This window comes from Bos indicus x Bos taurus, chromosome 25 (genome assembly GCF_003369695.1).
Source record: "Bos indicus x Bos taurus breed Angus x Brahman F1 hybrid chromosome 25, Bos_hybrid_MaternalHap_v2.0, whole genome shotgun sequence".
NCBI lineage: Eukaryota > Metazoa > Chordata > Mammalia > Artiodactyla > Bovidae > Bos > Bos indicus x Bos taurus.
Window position 1 is genome coordinate 32,884,902 of NC_040100.1, and position 17,551 is coordinate 32,902,452.

At 49.6% G+C, this 17,551-nt stretch overlaps 1 protein-coding gene across 5 annotated transcripts in view; it reads right to left on the minus strand.

The window, feature by feature from the left end:
- Positions 1-15,052, minus strand: part of CLEC16A (C-type lectin domain containing 16A) — a 234,178-nt gene extending 219,126 nt beyond the window's left edge. For 3 of the 5 annotated variants that reach the window (XM_027526430.1, XM_027526428.1, XM_027526427.1), the window contains exons 1-2: positions 14,804-15,051; positions 1,316-1,444 (exon numbers count right to left, since the gene is read on the minus strand). In XM_027526430.1, the coding sequence (XP_027382231.1) occupies positions 1,316-1,444; positions 14,804-14,883 (209 nt within the window). In that variant the 5' untranslated portion in view covers positions 14,884-15,051. Of the gene's footprint in view, positions 1-1,315; positions 1,445-14,803 lie in introns of all 5 variants that reach the window. The other 2 variants (XM_027526429.1, XM_027526431.1) reach the window with 1 other exon arrangement.
- Between the last annotated feature and the right edge of the window lie 2,499 nt (positions 15,053-17,551).

Genomic DNA, 17,551 nt, shown 5'->3' on the forward strand with positions numbered 1-17,551 from the left:
ATGGCATCACTGACTCAATGGATATGAGTTTGAGCAAGCTCCAGGAGTTGGTGATGGACAGAGGACCCTGGCGTGCTGCAGTCCATGAGGTCGCAAAGAGTCGGATACAACTGAGCAATTGAACTGAGTAAAGATGACACGGTTTCTCATCTTTCACCCAAGCATCTCTCTCATTTCCATAAACAGATACCAAGCAACCAACAAACAGTAAAGTCCCCACAGATCCTGAAAGGCAACTCGTCCTGCTTACAAGCAACACCTGTTTATTACTCAGGTTTTCCTTAGGGAACCCAAGCAGTGTCACAGGTCTGTATTTCACACCATTTGCATTTTCCACAAGTAGCTCCATCTGATGAAAACCTCATTGATGAAAATACAGAACCAGCCAGAAAATCAGAATATCTAATAAGGAAGCCGGGTTGGAAAGGGAACACCTGTATTTGTTTTAAGTGGTTTTACTAAGTGGCCTCAATAGTTTCAATTGAGATTAGTTTATATAAAAATAAAATCTGTGTTTGGTGGTTGTCACAACCCCAATCCTTCTGCGTTCAGACGTTGGAACAGGTCTGTTGGGGAAAGCAGTTCATGGGTTATGGCCTTTGCTTCTTAATTATCCAGTAGGGGCACCTTCTAAAATGATCATTTGCTAATATTTCTCGAGTGCCTACTCTGTACCAGGCACTGGGCAAGGAACTTGCTCTCTCTCACTTAACGATGAGGAAACTGAGGCAGGCCTAAGCCTGTTCACCAAGGAAGTGTGAGAGTGAGGAGAAACCCCTCCATGGACTTTGGCTTCTTCACTTAGCAGCTGCGTGACCTTGAGCATAAACATCTGTGGGGGCGGGGATAAAGGTGGGGAGGGCAGCAGGTCCTCCACCCTGGAGGAGCCGGGAGACTTCCTCATAGGAGGATCATCCCATCATGAGCTCAGCACTGCGGCCAGCACCAGGGAGCACAATTTCGGCTAACCCTCAGCGTCCCCCACCCCCACCCTCACCCCAGGGAAGGCTCTTTTCAGTTCACTTGGAATCTAACACCCAAGACATTTTCTCTTTCCTTTGGGGGAGATAATCAGACATGACTTGGAAAATTATCCATGACATTTTCAGATTTCTCCAGGGACACTCATTTCCATAACTTGCCCATTTTCAGCAGGCATTTCTACAGCATTTCAAGGACATTTGAGAGAGAGAGAGAGAGAGAAGGTGCAGGACCAAACTGGCGTCAAACCCTGACGTCATTGGGAATGACTCATGGCTCGCATTTAGAAAAACATGCAAAGGGAGAAGAAGGATCAAAAAACAGACACCCTTACTCAAACACAGAGCTGTCATTCTGGTCCCCCCAGATGAGGATCTCGGTGATGGACCGGATGGTCTCCACCAGCAGGTTCCTGTTCTGCTCTGTGACGGTGGTGTTCTTGGTCAACACGTGGTACAGGTACCTGAGAGGAAGGGAAGAAAGGAGAACTCAAGGTGACCGCCAGAACGGAAGCCAGGCCCAGGGACCATGAGCGGCATGTTATCAACAGTTTGGCTGGGTGTTTTTCAGACTTGGTGGTCAGCACAATTCCCATTCAGAGGAGACGTAACTCACCACCCGAGAATAAAGGCAGACGACACTTCGAACTGTTACATAACCAGCAACTTACCAACCCAAACCGAAGCAAGACTGCCAAGCTTTTGAAGACAGGTGTGCTCACGCTCCAGTGTGGGCAAGAGAATGGCCTCGACAGCGGGACAAAGCGGGGACAGAGCCCACCTGAGACTCAAGTGCAGGGGTGCGGAGGGAAGGCCAGGCGGTGGCCTTTTTCACACTCTCAGGTGGTTCTGAGGCTGCTGGAACCAATGGAGATGCACAGCTCAGCGCTAAACGCCTAAGAGCTGCTGTCTGGCTGCGGCAGAGATGAGACCTGGAGTCACAGGTCAGGGAGGATAGGGCCCAGAGCCAGCGGCTGGGGCACAAATCACAAGCCACCATGATCGCCCCTGGAATGCCCTAATTCCCCTTCACAGGACTGATGGCTCAGATGAAGTGGGTGGTCTGCAGTTCAAGGGCAGTGATCTTACCCGCTGTGTGCAGCTGGAAGTGGAGTGGATTCGAGAGGCAATGACGAGGTACCTCACCCACCCACCCACACGTGCAGAGACCAGAGGCCCGGCCTTATCCTGGCGGGCAAGAGAATCGCAGAGGCCATTCCTGAGCAGCACAGGGACCAGCAGCCTGGCCAATGCCCTGGGAGTGCTGCCTGGCTCAGGTTTCAAGAGAGCGTCTCCCAGGCCCGCAGACTGAGGCCAGTTCAGCTTGCCAAGGTCCTAACCAACCAGCAAACTCTTCCACGTATGTCAAAACCCAGCTCAGTCACCTTTCGGTGAAGCCTTCTTCAAGAACCTCCCTCCCGCTCTCCTGCCCGAGTGGATTTGCTTGCTCCCTCCTCTCTGGCACCTCTGTACCCAGATGCATTTGCTGCTGCACAGACCACTCTGATTTGCAGTGATCTGCCTCCTTCACGAGACCTGAGTTCCCTGAGGTCAGGAACATCATCTTACTGATCCTGGTGACCCCAAAAGACTCCAGAATGTCTGATACACTGTAGGTGCTCAATATATGGTGAATGGGAGTGGGGGGCCCATTTTCACAGATAAAAGGTAGATCAGAGTATACAAGACAAAATATAGTCAAGGAGTTAAACACAGCAAGTAGTGGCAAAGAACAGCAGCGAAGAGTTCAAACCTTCGGCCCCAACAGAGAGACCTGGGCTTGATTCCTGGCCGTGTCACCTGCTGCGCGAGGCCTTCCATGAAGCATTTCACTTCTCTGAGGCCCGGGGTCTACAGCAGTCAAGGCCTCCTTGCTGGACTGTTCCAGAGATTCTGTGATGACACGCTGAAAAAGCCAAGCCCTGCGCCTGCCACACGGAAAGTGCTCACAGGAGGCAGGGCTACCGGCTACAGCCATTACCACCCTGTGGTTGTTCTGGGGAGGGCCATTGTTAAAACCATTATTTAAACTCTAAAAGGAATACTCCACGAACACAGGAAGGACAGACAGGCTGGATCCACACAGTCATGAAAAGAGGACTTCACGGCAGGAGTTATAAGAAGGTCCAGAGAAACCAGAGCAGGAAGTGGGGAGTCTGGTATGAGCTGGGTGACATCAAGCAAGCGACTTACTCTGTGTATCTCAGTTATCTCACCTGTAAAATGGGAGCAGCACCAGCATATGAATCCTTTAGTACCTATTACGGTGTCTTAGGAACAACCAAGTTAAAAGGTAGATAACTAACCTGGCAGTTCCCATGCATGACACGAGTGCCAGCTATTACTGTCGTTATCATTGCCTTCACCAGATAATCCCTGAAAGAAATTCTGGTAACTACGAGGAGGCCCTTACAGACAAACCCAGTGTGAGGGTGGGTGTCAAGTTCTCAAAAGAGGATTCTCGGCACTCCCACGTGCGGTGCATGGCCTGCATGACTGGCCCTGCGTGCAGGCGGGCCTTCCTGTGACCCTCATACTCGCAGTAACCTGGGGACACACAGCTTGCTAGCAACGCACAGGCCAGGAAGGGACCTGAGGGACACTCAGCAGCTCATCCACAGCCCCGGGGCAGAAGCTGTCTGAGGGCTCCAGCCCACCCCACACCTCCGCAGACCTTGCGACTCTCTGCCTTTCTCAGTGGTGCCATCTGCTGGCAAGTGGTGATGCAGCACCAGGGTCTCACATGACCATGACTGAAGGTGGGTGTCTTTTCACACGTTCAGAGCCATCTAAATATTCTCCTTTGTGAGGTGCCTGTGCGAGTTTTTTGCCCACTTTTTACTAGGTAGAGAACCTTTTTTCTTATTAATTTGATGGAGTTTATGCATTCTGAATACAAAACCCTTACTGGATACATGAAAGTGAAGTCAAGTGAAGTCACTCAGTCCTGTCCAACTCTTTGTGACCCTATGGACTGTAGCCCGCCAAGCTCCTCTTCCATGGGATTTTCCAGGCAAGAACACTGGAGTGGGTTGCCATGTCCTTCTCCAGGGGATCTTCCGGACCCAGGGATCGAACCTGGGTCTCCCGCATTGCAGGCAGACGCTTTACCCTCTGAGCCACCGGGCAAGCCCCTACTGGACATATACCTATGGCAAATGTTTTCTCTGAACGCAGTTTGCCTTTTCACTCTCTTTACAGTGGTCTTTTGATGAGGAAAAGTTTCAAATTTTAATGTGGTCCAATTTATCAATCTTTCCCTTGGATAGTGCTTTTTGTATCCACCTAAAGGAATCCTTACCTACCCGAAGGTCATGAAGAAATACTGTTTTTTTCTTTTAAAAAGGTATTGTTTTACCTTTCACATTCTGACTTAGCGCACACCTGAAACTCACTTTTCTGTATAGCATAAGATATTAGCCAAAATTCATTTTTCCCATATGGCGATCTAGTTGATTCAGCATCATATACTGGAAACGTCCTCATTCCTCCAAAGACACCAATGTCGACTTTGTCGTTAGTCAGGTGACCACTTGGAACTCTTTCTGGATGCTCCAGTTCTGCTGATCTGTTTGTTTACCTTTGTGCCAACACCATGTTATCTGATCGCTGAAGCCTTATAATAAATCTTGCAATGTGATGTCTTCCAACTTCTTCCCTTATTTTTCCATTATTATATTGGCTATTCTTGCCCCTTTGAATTTCCATATACATTTTAAAATCACCTTCTCAATTTCCACAAAAAAATATCTGCTAAGATTTCCTTTAAGACTGCCCTAAATCTCTAGCTAAATATGGAGAGAACTGACATCTTTTGAAAGTGTAACGTGAAGACATTTACATTTCCTTCAAGGTTTGCTGGATGGGGGCTTGTGCATCTTTTGTTAGATTTATTCCTAGGTATTTGATGGTTTTTTTGATGCTGCTGTAAATGGGAGTGTTTTAAAATATTCATTTTCTAAATGTTTGTTGTTGGTGGATGCAAACACCCACCAGATCTCAAGCTCTAAATTCCCACTGCCGCTGGTTCATTCTTTTGCCACCACAACGCCCAAGCACACTGTTTCAGGTCACGTTTTAGAGACAGCCCCTCGATATATGTCTGCTTAAATGTGGTGAGGGGAAACAAGAAAGCTGAATGGATGAAAGGTTAATATTTTAATGTTGCATCTAATTCCAGAGCTTTGGAAGATCAAATAATTCAACCACCTCAGAAACACTAATACAATATTAATATAATAACTTTCTGGTTTTAAACATAACACTATTTTAGAAAGATTGGAAACTTCAACAACAAAAAGAAAGATGACCACTGCTGGAGTTGCAGTGTATTTCCTTGGGTCTTTTTCTTTGCTATGTAATCTACACTCTTGAGCTCACGTGTGCATGTGTGCTAAGCCGCTTCGGTCGCGTCCAGCTCTTTGCGACCCTATATTCCAACTCTTTGTGACCCTATATTCCAACTCTTTGTGACCCTATGTACTACAGCCCCTGCCAGGCTCCTCTGTCCACGAGATACTTGAGCTCACGTGTGCGTGTGTGCTAAGCCGCTTTGCTCGTGTCTGACTCTTTGCGACCCTATGTACTAGAGCCCCTGCCGGGCTCCTCTGTCCATGAGATACTTGAGCTGATGCTGTATGTCTGTTACCATGTCCATCTTTCTTCCCGCCTCCGGCTAAAATAAAACCATTTCTGTTACTGGTAACTGTTCACAAGCGTCAGTAGTGGCTACATAGCACACCACTGAAAGGACAACACAGCAGCCACTCTTATCCTGAGCCTCAGAAATGAACAACAGTGTTATGATATCACCACAACATCCCCACCTGCAAGGCTGCTGTTCTGTGTATATCAGTTTCTAAGGACAGAGTGACAGATCTTTCTCTTACAATGATAATGACTGTTACGACAACAGTTTCTCTCAAACTCTGTGTGTGTGTGTCCATTTTAACCACCATCATTACAGAGACAGTCGCAGCCTCCTATTGCCAGGTCTCCATTCTGAGGGCCTCAGATGAGCTCACTCATAAACCCGTACAACAATCCTGCCAGGCTGATGCCCTGGAGCCCAGGATCCGCCCGGAGTCCCAACACAGGGACAGGGCGCCCAGGCAGTGAGCCCACACTTATAACCATCGTAATGCAGAAGATGCAAACAATGACTTAACCGCTTTTATTAGTCAAGCATTTCCATGAAGTGATGAACGCCTAGCACCCAAGACATACACAACAAACCAAAAAGGCATGGCTACATGTATCCGATCTTAAGGGAAGTCCTTATCATGGACCCTTATGCCACTTCTCTGGAAAACAGCCCGCATTATCATGTCTCCAGCGGAAATTCTGCAGAAATGTAGAATCTCAATTTCAAACTTTCACACAGGAGCCAACTCTACTCTGAGAGACAAGCTGGAATTCGAAACGCCTGGAGACAGAAACACGGCAGCCTGTTACCAGCGTGCCTGCCACACACCAGGCTCATCCCCAAGGACTCTAACAGGAGACAGATCCCTCCTCCACGGACCCTGCTTCCTCAAGAGACTCACTTATTTTCCAAGTCAAACCATCACAGTAAGTAATAATTATATCCACTTCAGAGGCAGACGTACTAAGTTGAAGTTCATACAAGTTTTATGACTTGTATCATGCACTGCAAGGAAATCAAAACAATCGATCCTAAAGGAAATCAACCTTGAATATTCAATGGAAGGACTGATGCTGAAGTTGAAGCTCCAATACTCTGGCTACCTGGTTTGAAGAGCCAACTTATTGGAAAAGATCCTGATGCTGGGAAAGACTGAAGGCAAAAGGAGAAGGGGGTGACAGAGGATGAGATGGCTAGATAGCATCACCAACTCAATGGACATGAATTTGAGCAAACTCCAGGAGAAAGAGGAGGACAGAGGATCTCGGCGTGCTGTAGTCCATGGGGTCACAGAGTCAGACGTGACTTAGCAACTGAACAAGCACCATGCACTTATGTGTCAGTTACCGTTACAGGAAGGATACGGCCTGGGCGGGGCTAGGAATCTACTTCCCCAAAGCACACCCCATCCCCCAGATAACAATGTCTGGGGTGGGGGGACATGGAGCCTGGGGCTGTTTGACCTCTTCAGCACCAGGGCAGACACTTCCCAGAGGGTTCCACTCTGTGTCCTGAAAACCTCCACTTGGTCAGCATCCAGCCCTCTGGCCAGCAGGGCAAGGAGCAGCTACAGGCAGGGTGGATGCAGACTAGATTAGGAGAAGGTGTCACAGGCGGCGCCTCTCCCAGTGAATCACCTCTGAAAGATGTCAAACTGGGCCAGCAAGTGAGGCCAGGTCTCAGATGCCGGGGAGCATTTCAGCCCTAGAAAAAGTCACAGCTCCAGCCCAGCCCTGTGCCCAAACAGGCAAGAGCAAACTGTTGTTAAGAAAAGGCAGGCCACAGAGTAATGGAAATAAAAGCAAAAATAAACAAACGGGACCTAATTAAACTTAAAAGCTTTTGCACAACAAAGGAAACTATAAGCAAGGTAAAAAGACAGCCTTCAGAATGGGAGAAAATAATAGCAAATGAAGCAACTGACAAAGAATTAATCTCAAAAATATACAAGCAGCTCATGCAACTCAATACCAGAAAAATAAACGACCCAAAAAATGGGCCAAAGAACTAAACAGACATTTCTCGAAAGAAGACATACAGATGGCTAACAAACACATGAAAAGATGCTCAACATCACTCATTATCAGAGAAATGCAAATCAAAACCACAATGAGGTGTCATCTCAGGCCGGTCAGAATGGCTGCTATCAAAAAGTCTACAACAATAAATGCTGGAGAGAGTGCGGAGAAAAGGGAACACTCTTACCCTGTTGGTGGGAATGCAAACTAGTACAGCTACTATGGAGAAGAGTCTAGAGATTCCCTAAAAAACTGGAAATAGAACTGCCATCAGTTCAGTTCAGTCACTCAGTCGTGTCCCACTCTTTTCGATCCCATGAATCGCAGCACGCCAGGCCTCCCTGTCCATCACCAACTCCCAGAGTTCACTCAAACTCACGTCAATCGAGTCAGTGATCCCATCCAGCCATCTCATCCTCTGTCGTCCCCTTCTCCTCCTGCCCCCAATTCCTCCCAGCATCAGGGTCTTTTCACATGAGTCAACTCTTTGCATGAGGTGGCCAAAGTATTGGAGTTTCAGCTTCAGCATTAGTCCTTCCAAAGAACACCCAGGACTGATCTCCTTTAGGATGGACTGGTTGGATCTCCTTGCAGTCCAAGGGACTCTTAAGAGTCTTCTCCAACACCACAGTTCAAAAGCATCAAATCTTTGGTGCTCAGCTTTCTCTGTAGTCCAACTCTCACATCCATACATGACCACTGGAAAAACCACAGCCTTGACTAGATGGACCTTTGTTGGCAAAGTAATATCTCTGCTTTTGAATATGCTATCTAGGTTGGTCATCACTTTCCTTCCAAGGAGTAAGTGTCTTTTAATTTCATGGCTGCAATCACCATCTGCAGTGATTTTGGAGCCCCCCAAAATAAAGTCTGACACTGTTTCCACTGTTTCCCCATCTATCTGCCATGAAGTGATGGGGCCAGATGCCATGATTTTAGTTTTCTGAATGTTGAGCTTTAAGCCAACTTTTTCACTCTCCCCTTTCACTTTCATCAACAGGCTTTTCAGTTCCTCTTCACTTTCTGCCATAAGGGTGGTGTCATCTGCCACACGACCCAGCAATCCCACTGCTGGGCATACACACCGAGGAAACCAGAACTGAAAGAGACACGTGTACCCCAATGTTCATCACAGCACTGTTTACAATAGTGAGGACATGGAAGGAACCTAGATGTCCATCAGCAGATGAATGGATAAGAAAGCTGTGGTACATATACACAATGGAGTATTACTCAGCCATTAAAAAGAACACATTTGAATCAGTTCTAATGAGGTGGATGAAACTTGAGCCTATTATACAGAGTGAACTAAGTCAGAAAGAGAAACACCAATACAGTATATTAACACATATAAATGGAATTTAGAAAGATGGTAACGATGACCCTATACATGAGACAGCAAAAGAGACACAGATGTAAAGAACAGACTTTTGGACTCTGTGGGGGAAGGCGAGGGTGTGATGATTTAAGAGAATAGCATTGAAACATGTATATTACCATATGTGAAATCCATGACCAGTCCAAGTTCAATGCATGAAGCAGGGCACTCAAAGCTGGTACACTTGGATAACCCTGAGGGATGGGATGGGGAGGGAGTGGGAGGGGGGTTTGGGATGGGGTGGGGGGTCACATGTACACCCGTGGCTGATTCATGTCAATGTATGGCAAAACCACCACAATATTATAAAGTAATTAGCCTCCAATTAAAATTAATTAATTAATTAAAAAAAAAAAAAAAAGAGGAGGCAGGCCAGCATTTGCCTCTTGTACATCCTATGACAAACCCCTGCTGATCTTTTACTGTGTGCCAGGCCCTGTCCTGGCATCTGACAACTCCCCTGGGGAACAAGCCGCCCAGGTCTCTGTCCCCCTGAGGCTCACAGTCAAATTTGGGAGAAACAAACACACACATATTCAACATCATTTTCCACCGTGAAAGGACACGCCTGAGGAACCCCGGCCAGGCGTGCTGGGGATCTAACTCACAGCTGAGATCTGACATCCAGCCTGAAGCACCCAGAGCACCTCCAGCTGGTCGAACCTTTGGCGATGAGAAGCTCACATAATGTCGTGCTGAGTAGGACAGCGGAGGCGAGAGCAGGAGAAGTCAGAGGGCGGGAACGTCTTGTCGGCTGAAGTCATCAGAGCGACTGTTACGGAGGAATTAGTGAGATCTGTGGGGGTTCCTTTTTTCACGGTTGTGCCACGTGGCTCACTGTGAGTTCCCTGATCAGGGACTGAACCCAGGGCGTGGCAGTACTAGTGCAGAGTCCTACTGACAGGCATGGGAGAGAGCACAGGTGCAGACAGGTGAGGGGTGTGTAAGAGTGAGTGAGAGAAGAGCCGTCAGCGTGAAAAGTCCCGAGAAACATCCCTGGGTTATGGCCGTGCTACCCTCACTGACTGTCAATAGGAGACAGCAGGCGTCCTGAGGGGGCGCCCCTCCAGCTTGGCCTCCAAACTCGGGCCAGACCAGAGCACGCGGCTCCCCGCTTGCTCTCAGCCTGGTGTCCAGATTCCTCAGCAGGACCTGGGCTCTGTGGCCTCTCCCGTCCCACAGCTCTGCACTCAGGTCCTCCACCCACTCTTGCCCTGACTGCTCCCCTTACCTAACAGCCTGCCTCCCCGCTGCAGGCTTCCCAGACGCCGCATCCTCTGCCTGCAGCATCCCCACTTCCAGCCCCTGACTGCCTGGAACAACCGCTCATCCTTCACATCTCCACGTAAACCGCTGTCTGCCTACTGAGGATGCTCCTGGCTCGCCAGCCGGGGTTAGAGGGTCTCCATCTATGCTCCCAAGCTGGACAGGTGGGCACGGAGCCTGGAGCACTCAGAAGGCCTGGAGGAACTTTAGACGTGACAAAACAGGTGCCTCAAAGAGTGATACGATGAGTATGATATTCTGAGAAAATGAATCTGGCTATACAGTGCCCTGAGCTCTGAAAATAACCAGCACGATCTTAGGGAAAGTTGAACATACCAAGAGCAGGTGAACGTCTGCCTGCTGGGCGTCCACTCCTCTTCTTCATTTGCCGGTGCTGAACCATCCCTTTCTCTCATTCTCTGCCCCCTAGCCTGGAAGGAGCTGATGCCACTCTGACTCCAGGGAAGGGCCTAGTAGAGCACCCATGCCCCCGCCACAGTGACTGACTCAGGGACAGGCACGAGACCCCAGGTCGGTGCAACGATACTCACTTCCAGACTTCTGCCAGAAGCATTAAGAAAAGAAGCTTGCTTTTTCGCAGGGGTTGCTAAGCTGATTGGATGTAATGGAGCATTCTGAGAATGACACCAACCGAGAAGAAAGCAGAGACGAGAGGTGGGAAGAAGCACATACTGACAACTTCGTCTGAACACCCAGACTCAGCCACAGCTTAGCTAGGACAGTGTGTTCAGTGGCAAGAGTCAATCAGATCCATTTGGGGCTGAAGGTGATTTCAGCGGGGCTTCCATCATTTGCAACCAAGAATCTTAACCCAGACCCAAAGGAGATCAAAGTTAAGGCAATGACCCAACCCAACAACAAGAAAGTTCCAGCCGTTTGTGGACTCGCAGTCCCTAGTGAAGGGGATGCCTCAGTATCGATCAGACATCTCCATCAGCCAACGTTCTGCTCGTCCATGTGATAGCCTTGCCATTGGTCTGGCCGATAAACCACCCATGATGTGCAGCAAACCACTTCTTACTATTTCAATCTGCCTCAACTAAACCACTAACTCCATTCAGTAGACAAAGACCACAGTACACAGCTTCCCACTATTTAGCAGAAGTAAAACCCTATCTTACAAGAAAAATTTGTTTTCCAGTTTGAAAGCTAGGAATGTTATGAATAATGTGGTTCAGAAAAGGTTTCCAGATCTCTGTACTATCGTCTAAATTGTTCTGTATATTTCAAACTTCTCTTAAAAGTAAAGTCTATTTTAAAAAGGGGGCGGGGGAGGGCTTCCCTGGTGGCACAGTGGCTAAGAATCTGCCTGGGAAGATCCCACATGCCACGGGGCAACTAAGCTCCTGCACCACAACTCCTGAGCCCGCATTCCAGAGCCCTCAAGCCGCAACTACAGAGCCTGTGCGTCACAGCTACTGAAGCCTGCGTGCCCTAGAGCCTGAAGCTACTGGGCCAGCACCCCAGAGCCCGTGCTCCACAAGGAGAGAGGCCACCGCAATGAGAAGCCCGTGCACCGAAACTAGAGAGTAGCCCCCAGTCACCGCAGCTAGAGAAAAGCCCATGCAGCAACGAAGACCCAGCACAGTAAAAAATAAACATTAAAAAAAAAAAGGAAGCCTGTTCCCAGATGCTTTGTGTGCCCCCTCCCCAAACTGTCCTTCTGAATTCATTTCAATATTTTAATCTCTCTACCCGCACTGCCCCAGGTCAGGGCAAGAGCGCATTAGGAACTGTCACCTGTGGAGTGACCAATTCGTACTGGTTGCCGAGGACTTTCCTGGCCTTAGCACCGAAAGGGCCACGTCCTGGGAAATCCCTCAGTCCAGGCACCCAGGATGGTTTGTTACCCTGTGTATCAGATGAAGCCTTGTTCTGCCTCTAGCCTTGTGTCCTGTAACTGCAGCCCCACCTCCACACTCCAGATACCCCAGAGCCCCCCTCCCACATCCTGCAGCTCCACGTGGGGCTCCTGCTTGTCCCTGACTGCTCTACTCTGGCTGCCTCCCCCAGAGAGCACCCAAGAAGGATTCCCCCAGAGCCCTGAACCCACAGCGACCCCCACACTTGTCAAACCACAGTCACTGGCTGTCTTCCCCACCAGCCTGAGAGCTTCCTCGGGAAATGGGCTGTTCTGTGCCCAAGTGCTGCTTATGGCACTGTTTATAGCATTCTTTCCCAGGTCATTTTGGGATCTTCTAAGCTCCCCTCCAATACATAGATCGGTAGGTTCTTCAGGCTATAATATGGATTAAGCTGATCTGCTGATCCAGGGCAGGCAACTCAGGTTTCCAAAAAGCACCCCACAGGTGCTGTGACCTAAACAATGAACCTGGGCAGTTCCCAGGATACTTCAAAGGAACCCGAATCCTTTATCATTCCCTGGTTGGCTAGACTGCCAAGATGCCCCATTGGGCAGTGAGATTCAGCCAGGTTGAAAGTCTTCCCAAACTAACTTTTAGGATTTTTACTCAAAAAGACAGCATAATGAGTGCAAACCCTGAAGTCAAATCCTGGCTTTGACGCTTTTCAGCTGTTGTCACCTTGGGTAAGTGACTTAACATCTTCGGACCTTAGTTTCCACTCTAGAAAATGCAAACAATAATACTTCCAACAACTCATAAGACTTGTGAGGACTAAAGGAAATAACACACAGGAAGTCCTTAACAAGCACCTGGCACTGAACATGCCTTCGATAATCACCAAAGTAATTTAAAAGGGCTCAAGTCAGGCAGAGTTAGGTGAGAGCCTGCAGGCACCTGTGTGCTGGCAGCATGCCCAACCTCCCTTAGATAACCCTCCACCCCTTCTCAGCCTCATCCACCCAGCGCCTAAATTCCTGAAATCCTTAAGCCTCTCCCTTTCCCGTCCAGCTGCCCTCCCATCTAAGATTCCTGCCTCCCTACACAGCCCCATCTTTGTCCTTGGCCTCTCTCCTCCCCATGGCCTCTTTCATCCCAACCCCACAAACCCATTCCTCGCTACGTAATGACTCCTCCTGACTCCCACTCTTTGAGACCTACAAATATTTATTAAGTGCCTGCTCCCTGCTAGAAAGGCACAGCTGAGAATTACGGCATCGCTTGTGCACGTGCGCCCAGTCGTGTCTGACTCTTCTCGACCCCATGGACTGTAGCCCGCCAGGCTCCTCTGTCCATGGGGATTCCCCAGGCGAGAATACTACAGTGGGTTGCCATTTCCTTCTCCAGGGTATCTTCCCCACCCAGGAGTCACACCTGGGTCTCCTGCATTGCAAGCAAATTGTTTACCATCTGAGCCACCAGGGAAACCCCTATTTTCCATTAACCCTCCCCACCAACCTTAAAAAATCCTAATCTCTGCCTGTATGCTCTGCACCTCTCCCCATTCATTCATTTTTCTCTTTCTTTAAGCATCCGTCAAGATTCTATTGGGTGCCAGGCACACAGCTAGATGTTGGGAATACAGCTTGTGAGCAAAACAAGCCCTCCTGGAAGTACCAGCTTAGTAACAGACACAAAGTGGTAAAAACACAAAGGATAATTGCAGGTAGTGGAGATGAATCAAATGAATGAAATCAAGAGAAAGATCTAACAGAAAGGAACTGGGGCAAGGGAAGCACTTTAGGTAGGGATGTCTGGGAAGGGCTTGCCCCACTGATCAACACAGCTACCATTATTAGCTGCCTACTGTATAAGAGACGCTGGCTCAATCTCTTTACACGCACAACATTACGGAATCTTTGCACAGTGTTCACCATCCCTATTTGCAGTTGAGGAATCAGAGTCTCAGAAAGGTGAAGCAATTTGGCCAAGGTCACACAGCCATTCAATGATGAAATCGGGATCTGAATGTAGCCACTCTGTGTACTCTTGCTTCCCAGATCCACCTTGCCACCTACCTCCCCGTGAGTTCTACTTCTAACTCTTCATACTCCCCTAAGAAACTAGTTAGGATTTTTTTTTTTTTAATTTTTGTCCTTTACTGAGCACTGGTAGAAGCTTCCACCTTTATGTACATTTTCTAACCCTACCCTCAAAACAATCGTAGAAAGCAGGTGCTGTCACTATAGTCATTTTACAACTGAAGAAACTGAGGCCTAAATTCACGCACTTAAATTCAAACCCACATCTGTCTGGCTCCAGGATCCAGACCTCTGACCCCTTAAGAGGTCCAGCCTAAGAAATACCGCCCCGGGGAAGCTTGGTGCTCATCGTCCAGCCCCGGCGAGAACAAGGTCTGCATCCAACTGAAATCTGCATCTGTAATACTGAGACTCTGAGAAGCGGAGCGACTTGCCCAAGGTCACATAAGAGAGGAGCTACGAGGTCGGGGTTCGAAGCCGGGCGCCGTATGTCCAGAGCCATAGCTCTTAACCAGCGCACAGCCTTCCCCGAGCGCCTCCCTCGGCCCTCCGCCTCCGCTTTCACCCTTCCCAGCGCCTCCGGTCGGGGTCTACGCGCCCCCAACCCCAGCTCCCGCCCCGCGGCCTCCCCTCCTGCCCCAATACACTCACTTGAGGTGGTCCAGGGAGTGGATGTTGCGCGAAGACTTGCCATGGCCCCCGCCCACCCAGCTCCGCGAGCGGCCAAACATCTCGGTGGTCCCGGCCAGTCGTTCGCCTCACGGTCTCATGCCCGAGCGGCCGACCGGCTGGGCGCCCGTGGCGGCGGCACAAGCAGAGGAGGCAGAGGCGCGGGTGGTGGAGACACCGCCAACCACCTTCCTCCCCGGCCCACAGCCCCGCACTGACATTCAGCCGGAACCGGCCGTTCGACCGCCGCGCTTTACGGCCGGCTGCCGCGAGGAATGCTGGGAAATGCAGTTCGCTCGCGAGGCCCCCGTGGACGGGACTCTGCGAAGGAACTACAAAGCCCGACGTGCATCACGCAACCGCGGGCCCGGGGCCTTGGAAAAGAGGCGGGGCGAGAGGAGGGGAGTCCGCAGTATCTTAGGGGTGGGAGGAGCCCTGAGAAATGTATCTGTGAAGATAGGTGAATGAAAGTTACCACGGTATTAGCAATTATTACCTTTATGACGGGCTTCCCTGGTGGCTCAGAGGTTAAAGCGTCTGCCTGGAATGCGGAAGACCCGGGTTCGATCTCTGGGTCGGGAAGATCCCTGGCGAAGGAAATGGCAACCCACTCCGGTACTCTTGCCTGGAGAATCCCATGGAGGGAGAAGCCTGGTAGGCTACAGTCCATGGGGTCGCAAAGAGTCGGACACGACTGAGCGACTTCACTTTCACTTTCACCTTTATGATAAGAATAAGAATAGCTGTTCCTTAGCGTATGCTGTGTGCCACTGCCGTAAGCTCTTTACACATATTGTTAATTCTCACAACAACCGTATGAGAACCTTTATTATCCCCTTTTTACCCAAGAGGAATTTGAATCACAGTGGGGTTAACTTACCCAAGATCATATAATTAATACATGGCAGACCCAGGATTCAAACACAGGCGCCCTTAATTTTATGCCCCAAGAAACAAAACTTCACCAAACCGTTAACAGCCTGGTTTGTCCTTCACAGTCTTTTTTTCTACTTGAGTTAAAAAATAAATATTGAAAGGCCTTCGAGCAACAGTGTACCAAAACTGAACGTCCTGTTCTTTCAGTGGATTTCTCTGGTCTTCACCCCAAATCCATGCCATTTCCAAAACATCCACATTTTAAAAAATAAGGAAACACCCAACTTCTTACACCAGGCCAGAAGATGTATCTAAATTTCTCTCCTGGATTGGAAGTGGGAAATTGCATGGAGGCGATACTGCCCTGTTCACCATTCACCCTTTTCTATCCCTCACAGTTATTTAAGGTCTACTGTGTCCCATTAACTGTGCTCAGGACAAAATTGGGCTAAGGGCCAGTGTTCTCCCCAATACCTAGCACAAGGTTTGCCACATAATAGGTGTTCAACAAATATCAGAGTGAATGAATGAAGGTTTGTTTCACCTTCAGCAGTTGGAGGATTAATGGTTTGCTCTATAATTCATTTAAAGGGGTATGAGAGAGCCATGGAGAAAAAAGGGCAAGTTCTGGCCTCAAAACATATACAGGCCCAGCAGCTTCTAGGGTCCTTCTGTTTCTCTGGGCCTCAGTTTCCTAGTCTGTAAAAATGGGTAACATACTGCACTTCCCCCAGCTGGTTCCAATTAAGCAATGCATGTAAAGCACCCAGCTCAGGGAGGCCTGAGATTTAAAAGTCTGGTTGAAACCGCTTTGGGAGGCACTTTGGGCAAGGTCAGTCAGTCTCCTGAAGGATGTACAAGGGGTGCCCCCGAGGAGGGGAATCAGCAAGTTGAAGAGACTCACTTTTCTGTGAACTTCTTGGTTGTTTGAATGTTTAACCACGTTCGTTATTATTGCTGTAAAACACGTTTTACAAAATAAAAACAAGAAGCAACCCTACGACTGGAGGTCTGACCTGCTGGGAAGTTTCTTTACTCAGCTGTCCCTGAATTTTATTATGCAGATTCCCGCCGCCCCGCCCCGCCGAGGGGTGGATCTTCCAGCAGCCAGAATCTGCAGAGTCGAACCGGGCGCCGATTGATCTTCCCCACCGTGGAAAACTGCCACTTTCGGAAAGGCCAAAATTTTCACTGGTGAGGTCCAGTGTCCCCGACCCCCACCCTGCCTCCTTTTTCAACAGATAAACTGAGTCCCAAAAAGGCGTGGTGCCAATACTCAAGTCCAGCAGGGTGCTGATGAAGCTCACGATTTCAAATCTTCAGCTTTTGTAGCCTTAGGATACTTCTCGGTTGTAATCGTGTTCTGAGTCTTTACCCTCTCCCTACTCTGTCGCGGAACCGCAGAGCGAATTGGATTCGAGATCTTCCCTGAGTCCTGAATCGCGAAAGCGACTCAGAAGCCGGCGCCTGGAGGGGAGGAGCGAGGCAGTATCCGCCCCCGGAAGTCTCGGGCCAATGAGCACAGGCGTCGAGCGAGCCAATGAGCGCAGGGGATGGGGAGGCGACGAGCCAGTGAGCCCGGGGAGGGGGTGACGAGCCAATGAGCGCGGGGATGGGGGCGGCGAGCCAATGAGCGCGGGGCTGCTCCGGAGGCGGTGCTCGGAATGCGACCTGGAGAGCTACGCGGCGGCCGCAGCCATGGGCGCATCGCCTTCGCGGTCGCCGGGCTGGATCAAGGAACGGCCGGGAGCGGCTGAGGAGACCGTCGCCGGGACTGGCCCTTGACGCTGAGTCGCGGTGGGGAGGGTCCCCGCAGGCGCCTCGAGGGCCAGCGAGCGGGAGCCGGGAGTATCG